This window comes from Chironomus tepperi, unplaced genomic scaffold (assembly GCF_022539635.2).
Source record: "Chironomus tepperi strain 1889 unplaced genomic scaffold, CSIRO-AGI_Ctep_v1 contig_244, whole genome shotgun sequence".
NCBI lineage: Eukaryota > Metazoa > Arthropoda > Insecta > Diptera > Chironomidae > Chironomus > Chironomus tepperi.
Window position 1 is genome coordinate 2,224,987 of NW_027226366.1, and position 23,592 is coordinate 2,248,578.

Genomic DNA, 23,592 nt, shown 5'->3' on the forward strand with positions numbered 1-23,592 from the left:
CATGCATCAGTTGTCTAAATGGGATTTTCCAGAATTTTAATAGATGTCTTCCTCAATAAATACAATCAAAAATTAGTCTAAATATATTCCTGACACAGCAAATGCCTCTGCGGAAAGAAAGACTCCGAAGGTTGATGCTTCATACGTAACTCATGACTTCAACTCTATCTAACATTCTTTGACGTCAGAGAATGTTTTTTTCTTTTCATATTTGCCTTTGGAGAATTCCGTTTGGGATGTTTAGACACAAAAATCACATGGCATGAATCACATGAGAGTAAAGTTCTATGATCTGTAAGTATGAATGTATTAACTTAATATACAGTCAGTCATTAAATAAATCTATTAATTAAAATTACTAAAAACCAAAAATTAGCAAGCATGAACGATGACTATCAAATATTGCCGGCTGTAGGACTCAGCATGACTGTAAAATTTTAAAGTGTGCGAATCATATTCATGTGTTGATACTTCATGTATACACCTCATACACAATTAAAGTTTTACTTTTTTGTTAAAGACAGCTTTGCTTGCTTAAAAATATCTTAAGGTTTCAGTTTAAAGCAGGCAGTCGAACATTACTGATATATAATTTTGGATAGTGCTTTAAGTGCTCATAAAGAAGTGTTTGAACTGTCTCAACTGGACATAAATATTATTAAACAGAACAATAAACAATTTGTGATAAATAAAAGTATAAAACTAAAGCGTGTAAAAATGGTGAAGCACACAGAAGATCCAGAATTGGACATGGAAGCAGTAAAGGAACTGAGAAATTTAATATTGGATAAAATTACAAATGGGGACGATCAATCTGTTGGTAAATTGGCATTGAAACGCTTTATAAAAAGTGAATTTATTTATTGACCTTGTTGTGCTGTTGTCCTTTTGTTGTACCACAGTTGCTTGCGATTGCGATACATAAGGTATTGAGAGATGAAGATTGTGTGCAATTTTGTAGAATTAACTGTTTAATGATCAAATAAGAATGTTAAATTTGATACGAGTTGAGAGTAAATATCTTATGGATGTGATAATTAAGTTTATTAAATAATAATTTACAGCTTTACTGAGAAGAATTGTGATATTGCACTTCATGATTTTTAATTGAAAATCGGTTAAAAATTTGAATTTTCAAAATGTGTCTTAGATAAGTTCTAAAAACTCAAATTCAAAAAATTCGTTAAATTTCAAAAGATGTGTCTTGGATAAGTAAACAGATTTCAAAAATAAAACAGAGCAAGTCCAATAAAAGCGTGTAAAAGACCGTCAAATTTCAAAGCCAACATAATAGACGTCAATATACTTCTAAATTTTAACATTCAGCTCAATTCAAAGCAATTTAGACTTCAATTTTGCAAGTCACTTTTCAGAAACAATTATTCATTTCATCATAAACTTCTCATTGAAGGATTGTACGTTCAATGTGCAGTAGCACTTGCTTATACTTACAAGATGAAGATGAGTGATCACGCAATTGCTTCGTTAATAACTTTAATTCATCTCCAACTGAACATTTTTTTCAAAGCTTACTCGAATGTGAATTCAAAGTTAATATCTAAATATTCTAATAATTGATTTGTTCAAGGCTTCACATCAGACTAAATAAAATGAAATTAATTCACAATTTGCCATAAAGAAAAGAACGCGGCAGTGCTTAGTGTCTTCATGGTTTATTTTGACTTAAATGTTCGCAATGTTGATGTTTATGTGAAGAAATTCATAAAATATGACTTTAAGTTGCTAATTGCCATACTAGACATTTAATTGCATGTAATTAGAATTGCCATTCCTACATAATTGTGGATAGAAGTGTTTTTAAAGTGTATTAAATTTTCTTAAGTGGAAATTAATTTTCTTGGGGGGTCTCCGGTTTGAATAATTTAAGATTGAGGAGAATTAAGATAGTATTTTGCAATTTGCAAAAGCCATGGAGTGCCCATGTCGGCATGACTGTGTTTTCGAGCCAGATTTCCCGACCAAAACCCTTGTAACTTTTGAGATAATTTTCAAATATTTTTATATTTCTAACGGAAATTCTTCATACATAATGTAAACAATTGAGTTTATTGAAACCATAGACGCCCAAATAATGCCATGCGTGCATACATACTTCACTTGCATTTCTAAATACACCGCAAACACATTACAGTAAACGAATAACCTTGAATTTCTCGTTATGGCACATTGTCATGAAATTTTGCTTCTGTTTTGCTTCTTGCGTTTCCAATAACTTTTTACATTTTGGCAAGTAAACAATGTCACCTAAAAAAATATTCAATTTACTTACCTAGATGGATTCCATCCAAAGGATTTATCGAGAATAAATCAGGACTTTTGGATAGGAAACTTTCTCATCGCCAACGATTACAACATGAAAGAGTCGTTAAAGCAGTGCTGGGATACACTTGAATGGAGAAAGAAATTCGGCGTGAATGGTATGTTAAGCTATGCATTGTTTTAATCCAGTGATGTCCAAACTTTTGTGACACGGCTAATTGAACATTTAATGAGTTGATGGAAGAAGAGTTGGCATTGAAAATTAATGAAATATTCGAAAATCAATCGATATAATCAAGGTCACAGGTGTAGTGTTCCTGTTATATGTTGTGAATGACTTTATGTCGCTTACTGGTTTTAACTGAACTTCTGTTGACTTGATTGTCTTGATAATTTGATTGAATCTTATGAAATTCATAAAATTGATTGAAAATTTACTGGATCTAGAAAATTTCAGACAAATTTTCACTGGATCTCATAAATTCAAGTCAAATTTCATTAAAATCAACTCTGCCATTCCCATTCCCTTGACATTGACTTGCAAAAATATTGGCAAATAATTTTCAGCCGGTCACTAAATGGTTTGGACTTCCACAAAATTATAACAACGAAAATAATTTCATTGTTAACTTAATTAACATATATTGTGCATCATTTAAGATATAACCGAAGAGACTGTGCCTCCAAATTATTTAGAGAATGGAAATATATACATTAGAGGTCGAGATGTCGAAGGCAATAACTTAATGTTCTTTAGAATTAGAATCTATTCAAGAGGATTTAGGACACTTGAAGGACTTAAATGGTTCTTATTATATTGGTTTGAAAGAGCAATGAGAACGTGTCAGGATGATGGTGGTCAGATCACTGTGGTCCTTGACATGATTAATAGTGGATTGAAGAATATGGATTTAGAATACATTAAGCTGATGATTAACATTTTAAAATCATACTATCCAAATTCGCTGAGTTACATTCTCGTGTATGACATGCCATGGGTTATGTCAGGTGAGTAATAAGTTCATATTGAGTGATGAAAATCGTGCATGTTGTTGTTTTGAAGGTTATTGAATTTAATTTCGAATTTCGATTTCGAAAATCCAATTCAAATTCGAATTTCGATTTCGAAAGTTAGATCCATGTTCGAATAACAGTTTTGAAAGTCAAATTCAAGTTCGAAATCTGATTTCGAAAATCAAATTCAAAATCAAAATTCGATTTCGAAACTCAAATTCAAATTCAAAACAATTTTATTCAACATGCACTTCAATTAATGCTGATATCACTCAGACCTGAATATTCATCAGACCGCGAAATTAATTCAATTAATTTTCTTTGTTTCTTTACTAGGCGTATTTCAAATTGTCAAAGGATTGTTGCCAAAAAAAGTAGTAGAACGAATGAAGTTCATTAACTCGAAAACTGTAAGACAATACATAGATGATGAAAATATGCCGTACGAGTGGGGAGGATTGGACAACTATGAACTGAAATTTGAGCCAGAGGTTACCTCAACTGATTTGAAGAAACAAGAAGCACAAGATGATTTCGCAAATAACAACGATGAAATACAAGAAAATTTTAATATTACGAATGTCACTGTCCGTAAGGTGAGCATGAAAAGCCATGTAGAACAATCTCCTCAAACAGTAACGAATGAGCTTTAAAAGTGGCAAGTAACACCCACTTAATTATTAGTGCATGCAGCTAGACAATCGTGTGCTGTTGCTCACAACGAATTAAAAAGTTTGATAATTAAATTTGATTCCTTTCCTTCCGTACAACATATCTCATTTCCGTTTCTATTTACCATCAGCATTGCGCTAACAACCTCTATTTTTATGAAAAACTTATTGATTGAACTAAAATAAGTTGCGTTATCGTTTTAACCTTTTAGGCTGTTATCTTACCTTAAGAGAATTGGATGTGACAGGTGCGCCTAAAATGATATGGTTTTCATGGCTTTTAATTTACTATTTATGTTGATGAGTTGACAGTTTCTCATTGAGGCGGTGGTTATTAAATTGTATGTAAATAATCAAGTTAAATAAAGAACATTCAAAAAAGGATGTAAGTCTATTATGTTTTCCTAACTACTGATTGCGATCGCGACCATAATAAATAGTCGTTGTATAGAAGCGCGAGAGGACGTATCATTAAAGTTTGAGTAAGACATATTAGATTTGTTTTTGTTGTAGATTGTGAGAGCCTTTCCGAAGAAAGGAACTAAGTTTCGTAAATGGGCAAATTGTGTTGTTATAATTTATGAGCACGAGTCATGGAAGCTACTGATGACTTGAAGACTTACTGCTAATTATTGATTTTATTGGTTGTTAACATGAAATTTATACTGTATTTCCTTCCTATTGTGACTTATTGATCTTGATAAAGTTAAAATTCCTTAAATTTAACGACATTCTAAAATTTAAAATTCAAATTTTCAACAGCAGATTTGCTATAAAAATTATTTTTTCATATTTCTCACTAATTAACGCTAATTAGCAGAGTATAATCAATCAAACACTGTCAATATCATCATTACCTTGCATTTTTAATAAAAGTTTCACTAATTACCAAAGCAAAATACGAAAAATGAATTATTAATTTGTAACGTATAAATTATTTTTGAAAATTTCCCGCTAAAAAATTTGTAAACAAAGCCATGTGCTTTGATAAAATCTGGAATTTAAAAAAATACAAAAAATATTTATTAATTAAAGTGAAGAAACGTTCTAAATGTCCAAAGCATGAGCAGGAGAATATAGTGAGCACCAACACATAGACAAAATTCTCTCTTTTTTTGAATTTCTACGTAGAAAGAAAATTTTATGTTCATTCAGTTTACAATTTCCATACAAAATAGTCGAAATAATTTCCTCTGGCAAAAGAAAATTTTGTGATTTATCAGGAAATATTCCATTAATTAAAGTGTATAAAAGTAATTTTTACCGTTGAACGCTACATAGTTGTCGATTGGATATTAATTAAATGTTGATTATCGAATAATTGGAGGAAAAAATAATAAAAAAAGAAAAAAAAAAAATTCTTTTTCATTTTTTTGGGAAAAATTGAAAAGAAGGAAAAATGCAGAGAGTAATTAAACGCAAATTACATATTTAAATTCTTTAAATCATTTATTAACTTATCACTTTACGGCTTATGCTGCACATAAACTGACATTATTGATTATTTTTAATTAATTTATCGGGGAAAAAAAAACTTTTTTGTCATATCCAGTGAGAGTGAATTGCTTCTGTCATGTAGAGGAAGTGCTTGAGTTCAGCACACAGATAAATTTACGTATATCTATGAATTTTTGTGATAAAAATATTCATACTGATTCATACATTTATGTTAACTTATGTTAGTGTCGGACGTGCTGAATTCAAGGAATGCTCAATTGTGAGAGAAATAAATATTGAATTTACTTCTCATATTATTTCTCGTGTATACAAAATAATTTAATTATTTGCCTTTTGGCCTTAGAATTGCTTTATGCAATTTCTGCTCGTTCGCTGTGACTTTATTGCCAAAAAATGTATATCTTTTATTTTTGCATGCTCATTATTTTCTTTGTTACCCGATTATCTTTTGTCTTAATTAATTTAACTAACATTTCAATGATTTTTAGGTACATTTCGCAAACTTACAAGAATCCCCAATGTCGGATGTTTCATCTAATTCACAATTTGAAAACAATTATGGAGGTAAGCATTGATTGCTCATTTGGTGGCACGATTGCTGTCTAAAGTACAAAATATATAGCTGGAATGATGATAAGCTTTGTTACTGTACACAAAAATATTTCATTTTATGACTAAGAAAATCTTTGTTTAAAACAGACGATAAGAACAGAAATACTGATAATTTTCTTAATTTAATTAACAGATATGCTCCAGTTAACGCCGGCTGAGACGATAATGTTTCAAAAGAACAACAACAATGAATATTTTGGCAATGTTGAGATTCTTAACATCGGTAAAAAGGCTATAACATATAAAGTAAGTGAAAAATGTTCCAGTATCATCGAATCGGATATCCATTTTTTAACAAGAATCATACTTAGTTTTGATGTGGCCACACGATACTATGAAAAATTCATTAGTCTGCTTTCCCCAGTTGACTGTTTTTCCTCTTTACTATACATTGCGTGTATAGTGTAAATCACCATTTGTTCCTCGCATTTATTTAAATTGTATTCATGATAATGATCTCGTGTTTATAGAAATAGAGACCCCAAAATTATTTGTTTTTGCTGCTTACTGGATCTAATTTTATTGCTTATAATTTTTCTCTCTTTCCTTTCATGTCCATATCAATTAAAGGTGAAAACGACAGCTCCAGGTATTTATAATTTGCAGATTATAAAGATTTGTTAAAGTGTAAAATTAAATTTAATTATTTTAGATAAATTTCGAGTTCGTCCAAGCTCTGGAACACTTTCGCCTAATAATAATGCCATAATCAATGTCCTCATACAGAAAAATCAGCATACATTACCTGTTAACAAAGATAAATTCCTTGTAATGTGTATGCCACTGCCTGATGAATCTCTTACAAGTGAAGAAATTTCAAATATTTGGAAAGAAGTGAATGCAAGTAGTCCGGTTGAACAACATCGTTTAAAATGTGCCATGCCTGTAACAACGGCAATAATCAATAATATGGAAGGAATTTCAGGTGAGCTTCCGCCTTTCTTATTTGTCTATTTGTTTTGTCGTTCGGTAAATGCGCATTTTGACATTTATTCCGACATCGATGTAATTGTCTGCGTAATTTTAGATTAGATAATGCTAATTTGACTATTTGTTATGTATTTGGATGGGTTTAATGGCAATTGGGATTAATGCTTAAGCTTAGGATCAGTTTAATAGATTAGCTTTATGTGTAGGGAATTTTATAGCAAAAAAGTCCGTTAATATTTGAATTTTAAAACCAAGTCCAATTTTAAATTTTTGAAAACCGTTAAATGGTTTAAATTTTTAAAGCTCATAAAAACTAAATAACTTAAATGTATATGCATTCGTCTATGTCTAGAGTAGTCAACCTTTAATGAACTCTTAATATTTTTAGATTATTTTCTAGACTCAACAACAGTCACATCATCAAACATAGTCCATAGTAGTGTTACACATAATGGAACAAAACCAACAAGTTCGCATACACAACAGCATTTGCAGGTCACAGTAAATCAGCTCTCTGAAAACGTACATAATATGCAGCAACAAATTAAAACAATGCAGTCATTGCAATGGATAACAATTTTTGTCTTCATTATGCTTTCAATTAGTATCGTGTATATTCTCAAAATGGAAATTCAAAATTCAAATTCACAATATTGTATAGATAAGTAAGGATGATCTATGGTGTTTGGATAAATGATAAGAAAGACACCATAAATACATAATATATATTTTTTGTCGATAACCATAAAATTTCATAAATCGTATACAAATTTTTCTAGTGAATGAAAAGTAATCTGTCCTTTAATCGCCATCGATAAATGTGGAAATCTAACTGAACTTCTCTATACTTCGACGTGTGATTTTTGATCGTTCAGATTTAAAGACAAAAAAATAATGTTTCTCAAGAAATCTCTATACAACATTTAAACTTATATTTATAGTAGTTGTTGAATAATTTTTAATTGTTTCACTTTACCGTATGATTAGTAATAAATATGAGATTGATAGAACATAATAAATTATATTTGGCAATGAAGATGCTTTTTATTAATTTATTAATTAGATTTATGAGTTTTTTAGACTAGTTTTAGACACAAAATTAGGTATGTTTATACTTTTTCTAATGTAGTCATGTCAAATTCTATATTTTTGTAATTCTCTGTTCCTATATTAGCCTTAATATGGTTGTAAATACACAATTAAAAGGAATAAAACAGTAACAAGATGAAGGAAACTTAAAAAGATTGTAAATTAACTCAAATTTGTGAATTTATCAAGATCCAGGATCATCCAGGAGGAGCCACAAGTCAATTACACATCAATTAGTCAAAAAGACACAAAGTTTGCATACCTGGAAAATTCTAAGGATAAAGCAGTAACAAGATGAAGGAAACTCAAAAAAGTTGTAAATTAACTCAAATTTGTGAATTTATCAAGATCCAGGACCATCCAGGAGGAGCTACAAGTCAATTACACATCAATTACTCAAAAAGCCACAAAATTTCCATACCTGGCAACACAAATCCTATGTAATCAGACATATTGTTGTAAACAAGTCTACCGCAGCCAATTTTCCTACGTTACTCGATGAAAATGCTACTTCATGGCACCATAACCGTCTGCAAATCTACTCAAAAATTCATATTGAATGCCAAAAAATGTGCCGCAGCATAAAATCATCATCGTTCAACTCTTTTGCAAATAGTAAATCTTGTTTTTTTACTCGCTGAAGGTCATCACTTCATCTTCTTAGTGCTTTTTTGCATTTTTATTGATTCCGTACAGTATTTTCAAATTTCCTGCGCGTGCATATGATAATGTCATTCGAGATTTATATCAAGGTATTATAATGATTAGAATTCTGCATTAGCTGCGCTCTTAGCTAAACATGTTGTGTATTGTTTATGAATAACTAATATTTAGGTCAGAATGTAAGAAGCTATTTGACTTGATGTGGGTGTAGAAATATATAAATATCAAGATAGTTATCAGCATGCGATAATGTTGTCAATATGTTCCTAATGGATGTCAGATTTACTATGTGATATGACTCATATTGTGGAGAATTTGCGGAATAATGCGACATGGAATGCGCTGGAATTTAACATGCAAATGTAAATGAACTGCAGTGCATATGCATCTATACGGTAATGTTAAATGTGAATGATGAAGTCGGCTCTTTCCCTTATACTCAACATGAACTTTATGTCCATTCAACAAAAGGCAATAAGAAGAGTAAGGACAATTCAAACATGAGGTAGGCCATGAATCACAATTGATCTGTACTGTCAGCGAAGTAAGCAAGTAAGAACCTCATTTCCAAATGTCCCAACAATAATGATTGATGAGTCAACAAGAAGTGCAAAGTCTCAAGTATTTAAAGAACAATACATTCGACCCAGTTACGCTATTGTTTCGCACTTCAACGTAATCGTGTGAAGTGCGAAAGGAACTAAAATCACCTCAACAACAGATGATTCCAAGAACTATTTACTTTAAATTCTTCAACAAACACTATTCATGTTCACAATATGCAGACAACTGACAGCAAACATTCTCTTTAAAAGCTTTTTTTGGCAAATGATGTGAGCAAAAAAGTATTTTTTTGAAAGGAACAGATTCTTAAGAATTAAAGCCGGATTATTGTACCATTAAAAAAATCTGAAAAGGAATTTCCATGCTGTAATGATATTAAGTTACAAAGATTTCACCTAAAATTAGCACATTTATATCATCATAATATTTATTTTTTGATCAGTAAGCACTGTTTATGTTAACTTAAGTAATTCCCGGAATAATCGCGTAAATCAAACAAAAGAGTTAATGTGCGGCAAAGTGGGGGTTATTCACTTATGATGTCAATCGGAGTGTTGATGCGGGATGATTGGGATTTATTTGGGGAGTGGTGGGCAACATTTTATTTTTCGTGGTACACCTTTATTTACTTACTTCGCTGGCCGTACAGATCTAGTGTGATCCATGGCCTCCCTCAGTCGGCACCTGAAGCTTGCTTTATCGCTGCTTACCACTTGACAAGTGTGATCTTAGTAGTAAATCTTGACCGAAACCGCACACGACATACGGTTCATGGCATTTCCAAAAAATTTTGACGGCACACACAGGTTCCGAATCAGTGTGCTAGAGGATTCTTGAGTAAATCTGAAGTAATCTTAGAAAAAGCTTGCTTATTCTTAAACGGAATGAATCGTTCATAGCCATACAAAAAGAAATGGGATGGGATGTGATTAGTCAATGGCTGTCAACTCTTCATACCGATTAATAGTATTAGATGTTGATTCGGGAGATTTGAGGGCTGTGTAGCATTTGATATTGGGAATTAGCAAAGGCTAGTCAGCGAGAGATATAGCTTCAGACGACAACTAAAAGAGGCCATGAATCGCAATAAATCTGTAAGATTAGTGAAGTAAATAAGTAGGTTGATGGCTCAAAACTAAGAACAGGGCACCAATACGCCGTCGCTTTGTCTGCTAGACATGAATGTGTCCTGACGTTACCGGTGGCTGTTTTTGGCTCATAATGCTACAATGTGCTCACGGGTAATAGCTTTGCTCACTAGAGTTATTCTAGTCTTCATAATTTTCTAAGAAAGAATTGAAGTTAAAATTAAAAGAACTCCCAAAAAATTCCCAATTTTTATGCAAGTCATTAGCAAATAACTCCCCGAGAATTCAGTACAAAAATAAGTAAGATTTTCCTATAAAAGTTTATCGTTTACAATTTATTGTTGTTTTTCACATATTTTTCATAATTATCATTTAAATTTACCAAGTTTGTAAACTAACTTTTTGTGTATTTTTTAATGGAATGAGCTGAATGAGCTAACAATTTTTATTAATTATTTTAATTTTTTTTTTCTTGCTGGCAAAATGAATCATTAATGCACCAAAAACAAGTTCATTGCAAAAATATAGGTAATAAAAAAAAACAGCAACAGAGCATTTTAAGCTGTTGATTATTAAATTAAAGTACACGAATTTAACTAAATTCACTTTTCCTTCTTGGATCGTGGCGATGATGGTGGTGAACTTAATTTTTTGCTCTTCTTCTCTTCCTTTTTGTTCTTTTTGCCTTTGCCTTGCTCCTTTTCCATAATTGATAAATACAATTTATATCCGAAGAAGCCTAAAATAAAGCAATCAGATAGAAATTTTGTTTTATTAGCACAGCATATCGGAATTGAGTGACACGTTAATGAAATGATAACATTCTTTTTATTTTGATGATGTGCCATGCGATGGGTGGCTATCACGTAAATACTAAAAGGTTTTAATTTTATATTTAATCACTGTTTGTGGGGAGCACGAATCTAGTGTTTTGAATCGTCAGGAAGCATGATTATTTGGAGAATTTTTGAGCATGCCGTAAAGCTATTGCTCAATTTTTTAATTTTGATAATATTCATTATCTAAAGCATATAGCAGCATTGCACGATTAAGTAACTCAACTAAATAAAAGTAGTAACTACATACAAGACATAGCAATGATATTGATGACTTTATGAAGACTACAAGGAAAACTGGATGTAAATTGGATTTTCCAATAAGTTTATGGCTTGTAAGGTTTACAGTAATTCGAATGTAATAGGCTTTTGACACGTATTTGCTTTGAATCATTAACTCTAGTCAACTAAAGTAAAGTACTTAACCTTACTTGACTTAAAATAATTCAATGCATTCCCGATTATTTATTGGATACTAAAAGTCACAGATTGAGTCACAGTTAAAACTGATCACTACATTTCTAAGCTTCGTGGCTAATACAAAGCTTTCTGCTAGATAGGATTGATTCTGATACTACTTAATCTGTACGGCCAGCAAAGTAAGAAGTAAGTAAATAGGATTGATTCTGAGGCAAAACTAAAAGTCGTCTTGAATTGTCTATAGAGTTGAGTCGAATTTTCCATTTAAAATCCAAGTCGACTTTGAACTCTGTTCTGAGGTTAGGACGGATTGATTGTCCGGGATTCCGGGATTGACAGGCTAGTATATGATTAATTCAAGGGAAGGAACAATTCGAAGCAACAACACAAGAAACTTTCAGAAATAGCTGCTTGGCCCAGTAACAGTAAACTTATTCAACAGCTCTATTAACGCTAGTGAATTAATAGGAACAAATCATCAACAAGTCGAAAATTATATTCAATGATATTGATTTTGTACGACGAATCATATTCTCTACGCTGAACACTGATTTTAGGAGACCATTAATAAAGTTTGTGAATCTGACTTTGGAGATGGTAAGCGGTCAGATCATCAAAGAATTGAAGTCACCAAGTTTTTTTCATGGCATTACTGTGTGAGCAATGATGCTAAAGTTCTGGGAATCAGTAACTGGCTGAAGTTATCTAAAGACAAATTCAGCTTCCGACAGACTCTAAATGCGACAATGCGCCTTCGCCAAGGAATCAAGTAAGAAAGCATTCGTTAGAAACAGTCTTGCACTTGTTATTGACAAACAAAAAACGGGAATTATACACAGAACCGGCTTCTGCCAATTAAACTTGTCTTCAAAACTACTTTTTCCAATAATCAGTTTCCCTCCCCCAAATCAAAACCATCGCAACACCTCCTCAACCAGATTTTTCTACTAGAAAATTCATAACAAGAATTGTTATTGACAAAAAATCACAATAATCATGCTTGACAACCATTGACACGCTACTCCGGTAACCAATATAATTGTATTTTTGTTATCACATGGCTTATGGATGTTTATCATTTCACTTTCGATAATGTTACTTCTTGGAATCTAACCGAATAATAGTAAAACAAGAATGAATGCAATCAGGAATAAAAAATAATTAGGTTGTGGGCCATAATTGGATGGAATTTCATCATTAAATTCATCATTATCGTTACTATAATCGCTTCCTAATTTCACACGTATTGAATCTTTAAGATCCTCAAATGTCTCTTGAAATTTTCCTTTAAATTCTTCCGCAAACTTTTGCTTATCATCTGGCGATAGATTCTTAAATTGTGTATTTAAATCTATAAGCTTATTTCTGATTTTATCAGCAAGTTCACGTCCTTCAGGTGTTTTCATTAATTCCTCAACAACTGTTTTAGCTTTTTGAGAATCAATTGGCAAAGAACTTTCACTAGACATGATTAATACTTTTAATATTTTTTTTTTAAATGCACCGATTTATATCCACGTAGCAATTATTATTTTCGACACACATTCAGCTTTAAGTACACTTGAGCAATGGAAGTAATAAATTAATATTCTTAAAGTATGGATGCTATCTAATCAGAAAGATTAACATGTTCGCTTGAATGTTCAATATACACTAACTATAAGGTTTTATAAGAGGAAAAAAAAAGTATAGACACATCATATGGCTGTACTCAGGCAATTATTCTACATGCTTTTTTTTCTCCTTGATGCACGCAGTTCTTTCACAATTTATCTTATCAATTGTTTATTTGCAAATAATTAAATTTAGTCAATTCCGTGAAATAATCTTTTTATTGCATAGATAAGGGGGAATTAAGTAATATTTGCAGTCAGGCATTATTGACCTATGAACTTTATAAACTACAACTGATAAGGAGACATGTGTGTGCTCTTACCAAGTATACCAAACACCAGTACAAGTAATCCAATTAATTTTATTATATCTTCTGGTGATGTTCCAGTTCCTTTGGTCGGTGTATCCTCAGGCAATTGGAATGCATCTGGATTCATGAGTCGTTCAAGCAAATTCGACCTAAGTCTTGCCTTTTGCTCTTCATCAACCTGCATTTGGTCAATGAAGGCCATAAGCAAGCCTGTGGTCTGTTCGGGAGTGTATTCTGGACCAGCACCAGATCCCTCGTTCATATAATTGCCTAAAGCTTTAGCAATCTGATCCATAACTTGTTTTTTATATTGTTGACACTTGCCGAGTTCTTTTCTTATTTACACTCAAACTTAAACTACTCTGTTCTATGTCTGTGACTCTGATTTTTGACTAATATTCTCAATCAACTATCGAAATATTCAAATGTATGCTCATTAATGTTCTCAAAAATTCTCAAAAAAATGTAGTCATTCTTGATAAATGAGAATACCATTGGACATACATACAATGAATGCAATGGGCATAAATGAATGCAATTCTTTATGGCCACCTGATGAATGTGAAAATCAACATGTGAATAATTTTCCATTTTGTGACATTGACCTTTCTTATAGAAAAGCTGTTACGTCATTAGTCGGGAAAAATGTGTGTCAACATATGGTAAAGTTCCATACTAGGATGTGAATTTAAAAGAAAAACAGTGTAAAGTTTCTTATTATTATATTAATACATTGTACAGTAAGAGATTTTTGATTTGTTGGAAGAAAAATCTCGCTACGTGGAACTTGAGTCATACTGTAACTCTCATTTTTAACATCCAGAATGAATGAAAGTTGATAGTTTTGTGATAGATTTTGGCAGTAATTATGTTATCATTTGAGATAATAATGATATATATCCTGTATCTTACCCATCAATGAGAAAATAATGATTGTCGGTATGATAAAAACCATATTTGGGAATGAATGTTGGAATGGATCCGATTTTCCACTTAATTCTACCATTTTTGAATGATTTGATGCTCTATAATGGATTGTTAATCAAATACTTTTAAATAATCACTTTATTCTCACTAAAATTTAATATTTTTGACTATTAAGCTAGAGACAATTTTCTTGAATATTTTTGCCTACGTCACAAAATTGTGTATTGTTAGCCAAGACACATTCACGATGAGAGTTCGCTAATCAGCAAATGTGGTGAAATTCTTTTTAAAAATTGTGGTGGAATTTGGAAATTCACCACAGTAACATGCTTACTAAGTTGAACAAAATTATTTCTTTCAAATTGATTCTTAGAATTTTTTGATTTTAAATTGAGTTAATTTTTTTGAATTTATTTTTACCGTTGGTTGGGGTTTGAAATTGAAACATTCAAAAAAGTGGATGAAAGAGGAATAAAATTGCTTTATAAATCGATTTAAGGACAGTTTAACATTCTAATTAGTAATAGTAACAGTTGAGTTTTTGGTACACAGCATTTTTTAAGACACATTGATATGTAGGATCAAGTTAACAATTTTTCAAGTCATGGTTCGTTCTATTCACAATTCCATTAGGTAATCTTGTAGCTCTCGTCCCTTTGTCTCTCGCTACACTTCAAGTTTATGACCCGTTCCTTAATCTAACGTTGCCCAGAATTTCAAATTAGGCTTGATCTCGTACATTAAGCAGTCGAAGTATTTAAACTTCCGAAAAAGAACAAAAAATGGCTTGATTCGAAAAGACGACCTTCGAGTTACCATACCAAATTTGAGCCAAGCGCCTTACCTATTTGACCAGCATGGTACTTAACTGCTTTAGCAGACCTGAACATCCTTAATTGTTGCAAGTGAGTATCAACTGTAATTCAATTATGAAATGCATGTAAATTAAAGAAATTGAAATTTAAATTTTTTCACAATTTTTCTTTTTATTTCAAGTCTTCTGATACAAAGTCTGTTTCCTATTTTTTAAACCTACTTTTATAAGTTAAAATATTATTTTCTTAAGAAAAGAAAAATCCGTGTCAATATTAATTTATTTGTAAAATGGATTTTGTTTGTGATAATTAATGTGATGATTACTGTCTGTCCTGGTGGTGACTAAGCTTAAAGAGAAATTTTGTTTCTGTTTGTTTTGTTTTTCATGTCTTTTGTGTGTCTTTTAAAGGAATTTATTTTGTATGTCTTATAAGCTAAAGTTTTTTAAAAAGAAATTAAATTTCATTTGAATTTATTCTTGACTAATTTTCTCTTTCGTCTCCTCATCCTCAATTTTGTTCTCTTCTTTTTGTACATCGGCAGTGGGCTCATCTGATGATTTTTGTTCTTCTACAACCGTGGAAGTCTCTTCTGCTGGCTTGTCATCAGTCTTTGTTGGGGTAGTACCTGGTGGTCTGAATACATTATTTAATGTGTTGGCTACACCTTGGAGACCTGATTGGAAGGTGTTTTGGATGTTTGTAATAGCTCCTTGGATTGCACCTAATGGACCTGGTTGTGCTGTATCTTGTTGATTATCAGCTTGTACTGGGGTGATTCCAAGTGCTGTTTGTACTTGATTTGTTAATCCTTGGATGGCATTTAAAATTGGTCGATTTGGTGCTGTTGTGGAATCAGCAGCAGCTTCTTGTGGAGTATCTGAGGCAACTGTTGTGGCTGAGTCGTCAGTTGGTGGTTGTGTATTTCTGTTCAATAATGGTCCGACAATTGGAACGTTACTTAAAGCATTTGTGACTTGTTGTTGGACTTGTTGAATGAGATTTTGTTTGCCTTCTGGTGTAATTTCTTCTTCTTCTTTTTTTGGAGCATCTTCGATTGATTTAACTTCTTCTTTTACCTCTGTTTCAACCTTCATGTCTTCTTTAACTTCTTCAACAACTGGTTCTGATTTCGGAAGCTCTGGTGCATCTTCAACCTTGATTTCTGGCATAACTGGATCTGGCATAACGTCACTTTTGACTTCTTCTTTTGGCATTTCAGCAACAACTTCACTCTTGACTTCTTCTTTAATCATTTCTGGCATATCCTCGCTTCTAACTTCCTCTTTCGGCATTTCAGGTACGACTTCTTTTTTCTCCTCTTCTTTAACCATTTCAGGCATAATGTCACTCTTAACTTCTTCCTTGACAATCATTTCTGGTACAACTTCGCTCATAATCATTTCTTCCTTCTTTTCTGGAACATTGCGTAATTCTTCAACTTGAGGAATTTCTTCTTTGACGACATTTCTGATCATTGGCTTAATAATTTCTTCATCGATTACAATAGCAGCAACTGGATCTTGTTTAAGTTCTGAAACTGGTTCAATGATGACGGTTTCTTTGATAACTTCAGCAACTGGTTCATCGACTGAAGGAACATCATCTGTGCGTAAATTATCGACAGGCTTTTCTGGAACTTCTTCGATAACAACAGTTTCAACAACTTCAGGAACCTTTTCTACTGTACGTAATTCTTCAGTTGGTTCTGGAATGACTTCCTTTACAACACTAGTTTCAACAATTTCTGGAACTTTTTTCTCCTCAACTGTGACAATTTCCTCAACATTACGACTCTCAATTGGCACATCTTCTTTCATCACAACCTCAACAATGGCGGGTTCCTTTTCTTCAACTTCAACAACATTATTTTTTTTTAAATCAGCATTAATTTCAACTTTAAGGATTTCTTCAACCATTGGGGCTACAAGAGCATCGGCTGTATCTCTTTTAATGATTCCAGCTTGAGCCACAACAATCAAACACAAAAATGCACTGAGAATTTTCATTTTTATATCCAAATTAAATTTGATACACGCGAAGAACTTTTGAAAATTGGAAGTAAACTTGACAAAAAAAAAATTAATAAATTTATGTATCCGAGATTATTTTTCGCGTATTAGTTCTTAGCTCGGTCACCTTTTATCACAAACTGAATGTGAACATAAGGAAAGAAGCTCATTTTATAGAGAAAAGTCCAGCCAGTGACCGTTAGGTAGAGTCGATGCTTCTTGCTCTTCCATTTTTCTCTGTCTTTCTTTCTTTTTTTTTATGCATATACACATCTTTCCATTCGTTTCTTTTGTTGTTGCTTTTTTCCAACATCTCTTCTTGTTTATGTTCAACAACAATCGCGAGGAGGCACCAACAACAATAAAATTAAATTATTGTCGAGATCGGTTCTTGTCTTGCCTTTATCTTTGCCCATTATTAGAAAGAAATTCATACCATTAAGTTTGAAAAATATATATATTCAACATATTATACAGTATGTGGATTGAGAATGTGTATAGATTATGTATATAATTTTTTTCATTCATCTTTCGGCCTTGTCATTCGCGTGAATCTTCTCTCGTATTGATTTCCATAGTAACTTGATTTTTTTAAGGTGTGAAAATAAGTTTACAGTTTCGAATTTTGCAGGAATATATCGTATTTCTTTAATAAATTCACATTGGATGAGATCTTATGTTAATTAAGTTATAAATTTCTCTTCGTTCTTGCCTGATTTTTATGAAAAATTGCATAAATCTTTACTAATTTATCATTTTATTTAGTTTCTAAGTAGCTACGGGAGTTTATTGGTGACTTTTATTGATTATAATCAACTCAAAGATGCTTTCACTTCAAAAAATTGAGAACGACTGAAGAGTAAACAAATTTGAGGGGCGAGAAACTAACAAAGGGAATGTAACTTCATGAAATTTGAATTATTTTTAACCGTTAAATTTTAAAAACTTAAAAGTGCATCAAAAAGGAGATTTAATCATGTTTCAACGAGTATCTCTGCTAGTATATACATACATAAATATATGTATGTTATTCAAGAAAGAAAAGAATATATGCAGCGTGTTTTGAGTATAAAAAACCAATGTTGAAGAAAAAAAAAACACAAACGAGCATCTCAAATAATGTTTTTAAGCTTTTATTTTTGTAAAATGAGATAGAAGAATAACGAAAAAAAAAATTACAGACGATAAATTTTGTATCAAACCAAAAAAAGCAGAATTTCAATTTCTTACTTTTCTTTATGAAGGAAGAAGTGAATCGAAAATTTTGCATGTTTCTTAGCGACACGCGAAAGGCGATTAATTTTTATTTTTGAGGCAATAAATCCGAATGTCCGAAAAAATAAATGAAGCCAAAGAGATTCTGTGATAATACTTTGTAGATATGAAGTTTGTTAGCATATACATCATTAATGTTCTTTCAATATAATATTATTCTTCTTATTACTACTTAAGGTCCATGGTCGTGTCTGTTTATTCTTCACATTTACAGAAAGAATTTCACTTATGCAAACATGCAACGCAAGTAACAACAATAAGTAAGACGCTGCATATTAAAAATATCGCACAAAATCCAATTATGGTACATCCAAAACTTGCACTATCTATAATCGGATCGAGTACTTTCGATACAACTGTTTTGTTGACAAAATTACACTTGTATACATTATCAACGTATGTAAAATTGTAAAGAGATTCATCAATTATATCCATCGTCCTTTTACTTTTCAATTCCTTAATTATGCATTTTATACGTTTTGGATACATTTTTAGTGGTTCACGCAGTGTCTCGTTTATCTTTTCGTAAAATATTTCAGATTTAATTTCCTCAGTTAATTTTTGAGCATTTACGGGAAGAATTATTGCAGCTATTAAAATCGTAATTGGAATACAAAATTTCATGTTCCTTGTGTTCTGACTAAGATAATTTAAAAGTTCACTGAATCTGGTTGGTTGAACTCAGCAGATGCTACTGATTTCTTCTCAAAATGATGCGACTGACTTTTCCTGATATGGGAGTGGAAAAAAAATACATAAATAATTGATGAGCATACTTTTATGGCTTCTTCGTAATAGATAGAAATGTTTAGAAGTCTTCAGAAGGAAATTAATTGACGATTCTATGGATGAATAACTTTATTCTTTGTTGAAGTGCTTAAATTTGCTTATTATTTGAGGGAGATGATGCTGACTTTTTGGATTATTAAGTTGAACTTAAGGTGAAATCAGAGAAGATCAAATAATTTTCACATTAATTAGAATATACAGCACAATAATGACTCATAGTCCGATCAATTGAAAAAACCCAATCCTCGTTCTATCAGTGTGGTAATCCACTAAGTGTTTAACACATTTTTGAGTTCGCAAATTACAAAATCGCAATTAGCAATCATTAAATTATCTGCAAAACGAGAATGTCAGAGAAAATATCATTGTTAAGACAAAATCAAGAGTTTGTCACACCGCCCTTGATTGAAATCCACAAAGGAAACGACGGCCAGGAGCTCAACAATCTACTTAACAGTGATGACTGAATGTCAGCTTAACGAGCGGACATAGAATTGGTAAAAATTAAGTTTCACAGCCAGCAACAGAGTAAAATTGAAAGTCTATTGTTGTAACATAAGCTCTACATATGTAGAAACATGGTTACAGTAAATGAGTATGTTTTTGTAAGTCAATAAAACGTCACTAATTAGGATGAGTCGAAGTGGTTCGGTGGCGGAATGGTTTAGTACTTCGATTTCTAATTATTGCAATATCAACTTGCCATCATGGGTTCGAGTCTCGACAGGATAAATAGTTCACTTGTCCTTTTTCGAATCATATGAAGTGGAAACGTGGCTCACTTCCATCCTTTTTAGGCTACAAGTAGTAAAGTCATCAAAGGAGTGAGTAATTGTTCAGAATTTTAAGAATCAATTTAAGTTCATCAGTTGAAAGAATCACATAAGAGTCAAACAGACTGCATTTAAGTACCGTAGTGATCTTTCTGTATCATACAAGCAAGTGTAGAATAGGCAGTCGCTTATGGCGTATGCAAATGAGGTGCTCAAGCACATTTCGTCTTATGGTGAAATATCATGTCGCAGGTGCCTGTGAGAGGCAAAAACAGTACAAATTCTTGATAATTTGAATAGTTTTGTAGAAAAAACTGCTTCATGGTTTCAGCATAGTGTAAATAGTGACAGATACTGCACACTATGGTTATTAGGGATCCATGTTATTTGAGAGTTCACAAAATTTACAATTCCTCAAAACATCATTAAAAAAGTCCATGAATGTCCGTTAGAATCCCCCACAATCGTATTCATAAAGCGATTCGCGAATGAGTTCGATTGCTTGTCAATTTTACGAAATGGACAGATTAACAGGAAAAATAAACATATAGTAGTATGGAAAGTGACTTAATTAATTACTGTTTTATATTGCTAGAGCATCTATTTAACTTATCTAATGAGAATTTTTTCATTAACCGTATGCTTGCATTTGCAAAATACTGCTATAAAATTCAAATCAAGTAATTCCTTCATTTAAAAAGACGATTTGTGAATTCGAAATTGAGGAGAGTGAAAAAAAATAGAGACTTTAATTGGCTAATTCTTTTGACCTAAAAATTATGTAAATTTATCTTCAAATAGCGATAATTTTTCAGCATGATGTTCGCATACACAACATGAAGGTTAATGAATTGTGCTTTTGGCAGATTCTTATTTCATTTAGTCATTTTTCTTCTTTTAAAATCTTTTAGTGTGCCTCATAAAAATGCCTCAATAAAAATTGAGAAAAAGAATTCTGTGTAAAATTTGCTTTTTAGTGAGGCAAACAAGAAGACACAAATTAATGTTGGCGTGGACATAAGTTACTGGTGAGAGCGCATATTTAAGACGAGGATCTGACCGATTATAATGAATTTTTTTGGGGATCATTGGCATTATGAGCTGAATTATTAAACTTTGTTGCAGTCATATAAAATTTCAGGTGGAATTAAAGGCAAAGGCAATCATTTGTGCACTTGTTGAACCTGTGTGTGTCAGATGATGCAGATTTGAACAGATTCTGAGCCACAAACACTGCAATGATGCAACAATGTGGAAGACATGTTGCGAGAACCAGATAAAATCAGATAGGAAAACAGGTCAGATTCTGCCTTAACTGGTGAAAAACCAGCGATTGTGCAATTAGAGATGCAATACTTCTGCCTGATAGGAATAATAAATCACAATCAATCAATCAATACTTTGAATTTAGATACACAAGTGTGCAACTGTGTCGCGACATGATCTCAGATGTGTCATAAACAGTTTGGTGACACATTGAACATGTACAGTTTCTATCTAGTTCACCTACTTTGATATTAATAATAATCATGGCTACTTAGGCAGGCAAGTATTGGCGTGTCACCTGATGAAAACTGTTAAAATTCATCCAGTTTTCCACATAAATTCTTGCGATATTCTTTCTAAGTTGATGCAACGGAACTGCTTGTTGCACAGACAAATAATTATGTCTGCAACTAGACTCACTCAGTAAACTAAAGTAATCTGGTGTCAATCAAGCAGACGAACAGACATCACATTGACAATGACATCTCTTCCATCACCAAATGGACTAAATGCACTAAAAGCGACGAAATTTCTTTCTCTTAAGTACATTTTTGTGTTAAAAAAGTTCATTATTCGTCAATGATTCGACGAAATTATTATTAAAAAGCAATTAAGTCTTGATATTAAGGAAAAGAGAATGAATAAAAACAACAATCGTATTCGAAAAAAGATATGAATATATATGTGTTACAATATCTTGCTATCAAATTACTCCCAGGTCTCATTCTGTCAGAATTTACCGTTTCACCGCTTTTAAGATTATTCTCGAAAAGGAAATATGTAAAAAAAATAAAGTTTATATAATAATCTTAAGCTACCTAGATGACTTTTTTCTTTCTTTCACATTTCTCTTGTAGGTGTTGATGCTTCTTTTACTCTGTTGCTGCTGCTTACACTCGAGAGTTTAGTCTTAGATAAGCAGGCAAACATTACATTGAAAAAAGCATGCTTTAGAGGCAGAGACATTTATGGAACAAAATTACAAAGAAATTGTTCTGCATTCTGCAATGTAAATAAAAAACTATAACAATATTATAGATAAATCAGCTTTTATGTGCGCTGGAACCGCAAAATTATACATAGAATAGAACTGCTATAAAAATAACGAAATCAATGCAGAATGAGAGGAAATATAGAAAAGAAATAATGGAATAGAACTGATTGGTTTCGATTAATGACCGTCCATGGTTTCACAGAACCACTATACAAGAATGATGGTAATGATGAACATCTCAATTCATCAATTGCAATAGTTCAATAATTCCATCTTTTTTTTCTCATTCTATTTTTAGTATGCTTGGTCGCGGATGATTGCTTTGATTGAGTATGTTGACTCACTTTGGGCTATCAGTTAGTGACTAAGAATTTGACATGTGTGGGCCACGGTTTACCTCAATTGAGGTATTTTGATGCACACACCTTCTACAAAAATGCCATTGATATGAAAACCTCAACATTTCAACAGCTTAAAGACCAAAAGTCATCAATGTCGCCGATAATTCGAAATTTAAAGTGCATTTTGGTGCGTTCACCCGTGTCTGACTGTTTTACCAGTTCTTTACATTTATTTTATATATTTTTATTTTTTCAACTCATTGCACTTTAAGTTTGAACTAGCAGAAGATGATGATGTTTCAATGATTACAATAATTCTTTCGTTCGTCGAATCATAAAGACGTGATCATAAAAATAGACTATGATAATAAAATAGCATCATGATGCGTATTTTGTGTTATTTTTTTTTGTGTTCAGCTTTAACAATCATGATTGAGCTTGATGGTCTCTATACCATTACATTCATCTTAGTCGATCGAATCTTAAATTGTATCTCTTCTTTTCTGTTTCTCCTGTTTCAAATGATGTATGGATAAAAAAAAAAAAAATAAAGATTTTCATTTTCTCTTTTCGCATTTCGTATCTGTTGTGTTATTGCCGTACACATTCGACTTTATTTTATTTTTTGAGTTCAAGTTCATTGTGAAGATATCGTAAGTTTTTAGCACATTTTTAGTTCGACGCGACTGCCAAAATTTCCTAGTTTGTCCAATTCATCAAGCACTTTCTACTTACATTTTCTAGTGATATAGACCTAAATATTTATCTATTTTTGTGTTTTGAAAGTTCATTAGTTTCACATGATACAAAGTCATTAATGATGTATGCGAGTGGAGGAAACGCAAATGAGC

General features: G+C 31.9%; 3 protein-coding genes and 1 long non-coding RNA gene across 8 annotated transcripts; 1 reads left to right on the plus strand and 3 right to left on the minus strand.

The window, feature by feature from the left end:
* Window positions 1-19: 19 nt before the first annotated feature.
* LOC139091332 (uncharacterized) lies at window positions 20-2,598 on the minus strand. The gene is made up of 3 exons (XR_011544500.1): window positions 2,291-2,598; window positions 869-967; window positions 20-292 (listed from the first exon to the last, which is right to left on the minus strand). It is a non-coding gene; the product is annotated as an uncharacterized lncRNA (long non-coding RNA).
* LOC139091331 (motile sperm domain-containing protein 2-like) lies at window positions 573-8,001 on the plus strand. 3 transcript variants are annotated; one of them, XM_070641360.1, is made up of 10 exons: window positions 573-820; window positions 2,295-2,438; window positions 2,941-3,288; window positions 3,631-3,890; window positions 5,912-5,987; window positions 6,169-6,281; window positions 6,606-6,624; window positions 6,688-6,960; window positions 7,354-7,630; window positions 7,745-8,001. In XM_070641360.1, the coding sequence occupies exons 1-10, from the start codon at window positions 718-720 to the stop codon at window positions 7,749-7,751; spliced, it is 1,620 nt and encodes a 539-aa protein (XP_070497461.1). In that variant the 5' UTR covers window positions 573-717; the 3' UTR covers window positions 7,752-8,001. The 3 variants fall into 3 exon arrangements, with proteins under 3 accessions (XP_070497461.1, XP_070497464.1, XP_070497462.1); XM_070641363.1 differs by having other exon boundaries at window positions 7,366-7,630; XM_070641361.1 differs by having other exon boundaries at window positions 7,354-8,001.
* A 1,697-nt stretch (window positions 8,002-9,698) lies between these two features.
* On the minus strand, window positions 9,699-14,699 carry LOC139091449 (uncharacterized). Of its 3 annotated transcripts, none has more exons than XM_070641537.1 (2): window positions 14,462-14,699; window positions 9,699-11,108 (listed from the first exon to the last, which is right to left on the minus strand). In XM_070641537.1, the coding sequence occupies exons 1-2, from the start codon at window positions 14,553-14,555 to the stop codon at window positions 10,972-10,974; spliced, it is 231 nt and encodes a 76-aa protein (XP_070497638.1). In that variant the 5' UTR covers window positions 14,556-14,699; the 3' UTR covers window positions 9,699-10,971. The 3 variants fall into 3 exon arrangements, with proteins under 3 accessions (XP_070497638.1, XP_070497637.1, XP_070497636.1); XM_070641536.1 differs by lacking the exon at window positions 14,462-14,699 and adding an exon at window positions 13,562-14,376; XM_070641535.1 differs by lacking the exon at window positions 14,462-14,699 and adding an exon at window positions 12,740-13,285.
* Window positions 14,700-15,436: 737 nt separating this feature from the next.
* Window positions 15,437-17,453, minus strand: LOC139091414 (probable serine/threonine-protein kinase kinX). The gene has a single exon (XM_070641499.1). It carries the CDS (start codon window positions 17,298-17,300, stop codon window positions 15,765-15,767), a length of 1,536 nt encoding a protein of 511 aa, XP_070497600.1. The 5' UTR covers window positions 17,301-17,453; the 3' UTR covers window positions 15,437-15,764.
* Window positions 17,454-23,592: the final 6,139 nt, after the last annotated feature.

Bases quoted from the DNA above. Each gene is read 5' to 3' on its own strand.
- LOC139091331 (XM_070641360.1), top strand. From the start codon at position 718: ATGGTGAAGCACACAGAAGATCCAGAATTGGACATGGAAGCAGTAAAG. The intron at 3,891-5,911 runs GTGAGCATGAAA...AATGATTTTTAG, and splicing joins CGAATGTCACTGTCCGTAAG to GTACATTTCGCAAACTTACA. The intron at 5,988-6,168 runs GTAAGCATTGAT...TTTAATTAACAG, and splicing joins ATTTGAAAACAATTATGGAG to ATATGCTCCAGTTAACGCCG.
- LOC139091449 (XM_070641535.1), bottom strand. From the start codon at position 13,094: ATGTCTAGTGAAAGTTCTTTGCCAATTGATTCTCAAAAAGCTAAAACA. The intron at 11,109-12,739 runs GTTAGATTCCAA...GCTTTATTTTAG, and splicing joins TCTTGTTTTACTATTATTCG to GCTTCTTCGGATATAAATTG.
- LOC139091414 (XM_070641499.1), bottom strand. From the start codon at position 17,300: ATGAAAATTCTCAGTGCATTTTTGTGTTTGATTGTTGTGGCTCAAGCT.